The sequence below is a fragment of the Rana temporaria genome, chromosome 3 (assembly GCF_905171775.1).
Source record: "Rana temporaria chromosome 3, aRanTem1.1, whole genome shotgun sequence".
NCBI lineage: Eukaryota > Metazoa > Chordata > Amphibia > Anura > Ranidae > Rana > Rana temporaria.
This window is the reverse complement of record NC_053491.1, coordinates 425,201,082-425,203,154: the sequence shown is the minus strand read 5'-3', so window position 1 is coordinate 425,203,154 and position 2,073 is coordinate 425,201,082. Positions and strand designations below refer to the sequence as shown.

General features: G+C 39.8%; 1 protein-coding gene across 1 annotated transcript; it reads left to right on the top strand.

Moving 5' to 3' along the window:
• The first annotated feature begins 616 nt into the window (after positions 1-616).
• LOC120930908 (olfactory receptor 1-like) lies at positions 617-1,571 on the top strand. The gene has a single exon (XM_040342045.1). The coding sequence runs from the start codon at positions 633-635 to the stop codon at positions 1,569-1,571; it is 939 nt and encodes a 312-aa protein (XP_040197979.1). The 5' UTR covers positions 617-632.
• Positions 1,572-2,073: the final 502 nt, after the last annotated feature.

Here is a 2,073-nt window from a genome sequence, read left to right as displayed (position 1 = left end):
CGAGCATGCGCACTGGCATTCTTTCACGAACGGCGCATGCGCCGTTCGTAAAAAACGTCAAATACGTGGGGTCACAATTAATTTAGATAAAACACGCCCACATCATCCACATTTGAATTAGGCGGGCTTACGCCGGACCACATACGCTACGCCGCCGTAACTTAGGGCGCAAGTTCTTTATGAATACGGAACTTGCGCCCTAAGTTACGGCAGCGTAACGTATCTGAGATACGTTACGCCCGCAGAAAATTACGCCGGGCTTTCTGAATCTAGCCCATGGAAGATAAAAAGATTTGGGTTGTGAGAGGCTCAGGAGAAGTCCTGGAGGTGAATATGGTAGGAGGTGACAAGGGAACTAGAGAGCAGAGGTGTTGGGAGTCGTGGGTATTTTGAGACTAGGGTAGTGATGTAGCTGGGGGTTGTAGATGGCTTTGTAAATTATTGTTAGCATTTTGAATTTAATATGTTGAGTGCTTAACGACTCAGAAAATCCTGAAGCCATTGTTTGCACATGACAGGGGAGATCTGCCACCACATTTTCTCACAACAGGTTTGCTCTACAACTGTATCTCACAGTAGCTTATCTACTCAATGGATTTCACTGTTTTACAGAGGGAAAAAAACACGATCTAATGGATAACCGAACATACATCAAAACTTTCCAGATTTTGGCATTTTCAAACTCAACGGAAAACTATAGTCTTCTCTTTGTTGTCTTTTTCCTTATATATACCACTGGTGTACTTGGTAATTTAATCATAATTTCAGCTGTGATTCTTGATATCCGATTACATATTCCTATGTACATTTTCCTCTGTCATTTGTCTTTAATAGACATCATTTTTACATCTTCCACTCTTCCGAAACTGATGGACATCTTGCTGTCTGGGAATAACTTAATCACGTTCTGGCAGTGCTTCACACAATTGTACTTCTTTATGTTTGCCGCCGGCACAGAAGACATTCTGCTATCTTGTATGGCTTATGATCGATATGTGGCCATCTGTAGGCCTCTACATTATCACCTTATAATGAAGAAGAAAAAATATATTTTTCTCTTGCTGGGCACCTTAGCATCCGGCTCCCTTAATTCCATATTTATGACCCTCTCAATTTACCGGTTTGACTTTTGCCATTCTAATGTAATTCACAATTTTTTTTGTGACATTAAAGCCCTGGAGAGAATATCATGCACTGACACAGGATTTAACATCATTCTCTATATAGAAACCTTGCTGTTGGCACTCTGCCCATTTATGCTTAGCGTAACATCTTACTTTAAAATAGTCCAAACTGTTGTAAGTATCAAGTCAACACATGGTAGGAGAAAGGCCTTCTCCACCTGTACATCCCACCTTACCGTATTATTGATTTTTTATGGCACGGGTGTTTTAATGTATATGAATCCTGCTTCAGAGGAACAAGACCTGGTGTTCTCTGTCTTCTACACCGCAGTCACTCCAATGCTAAACCCTCTGATATATAGCTTAAGGAATAAAGAGGTCAAAGGTGCCTTGAAGAGAATTCTTGGAGTTAAAATCCAACATTATTACAACAATGTAAAAAGGTAGTGAGAGAATTAATGAGCATTCATAAGTTCATCTGCACTTGCCTTCATTCAATAATAATTAAAATTCTATATTTGCTTTTTAAAGTCATAGTTTACCTTTATCAAAAAACTGCCAATTAAGGGCATCTGTAGCCCTTGCTATAGGTGTAGGGGCCATTCATGTACTTGATGAAGCCTAACCTAAAAATTACCAGGACGTTGCTAGGACATTGCTAAGCAGGGCCCAGCTATCACATGTACAGCACCATGGCCCAGAGAGGCCCAACTTTTTTTCAAATATAAGTTTTATTAGGTACGCAGCAAGGGAGAAATCCCATCATTACAGCAAAAGTATAGATGTCACTACACATGAGATACATAGTAACTGCAAACATTAAACCTGTTGCGTCAACATCTCAATGCATGTATGGAATATTCATGTACAATAGATTACACGTGAAAATGGTAGATGACAGGATCTTCCCTAAATCTTTTTCTTTAATAACACTAGCTTGGGAACAACC

What these genes read in the sequence shown, in the direction of transcription:
- LOC120930908 (XM_040342045.1), top strand. Translation starts at nt 633, where the DNA reads ATGGATAACCGAACATACATCAAAACTTTCCAGATTTTGGCATTTTCA.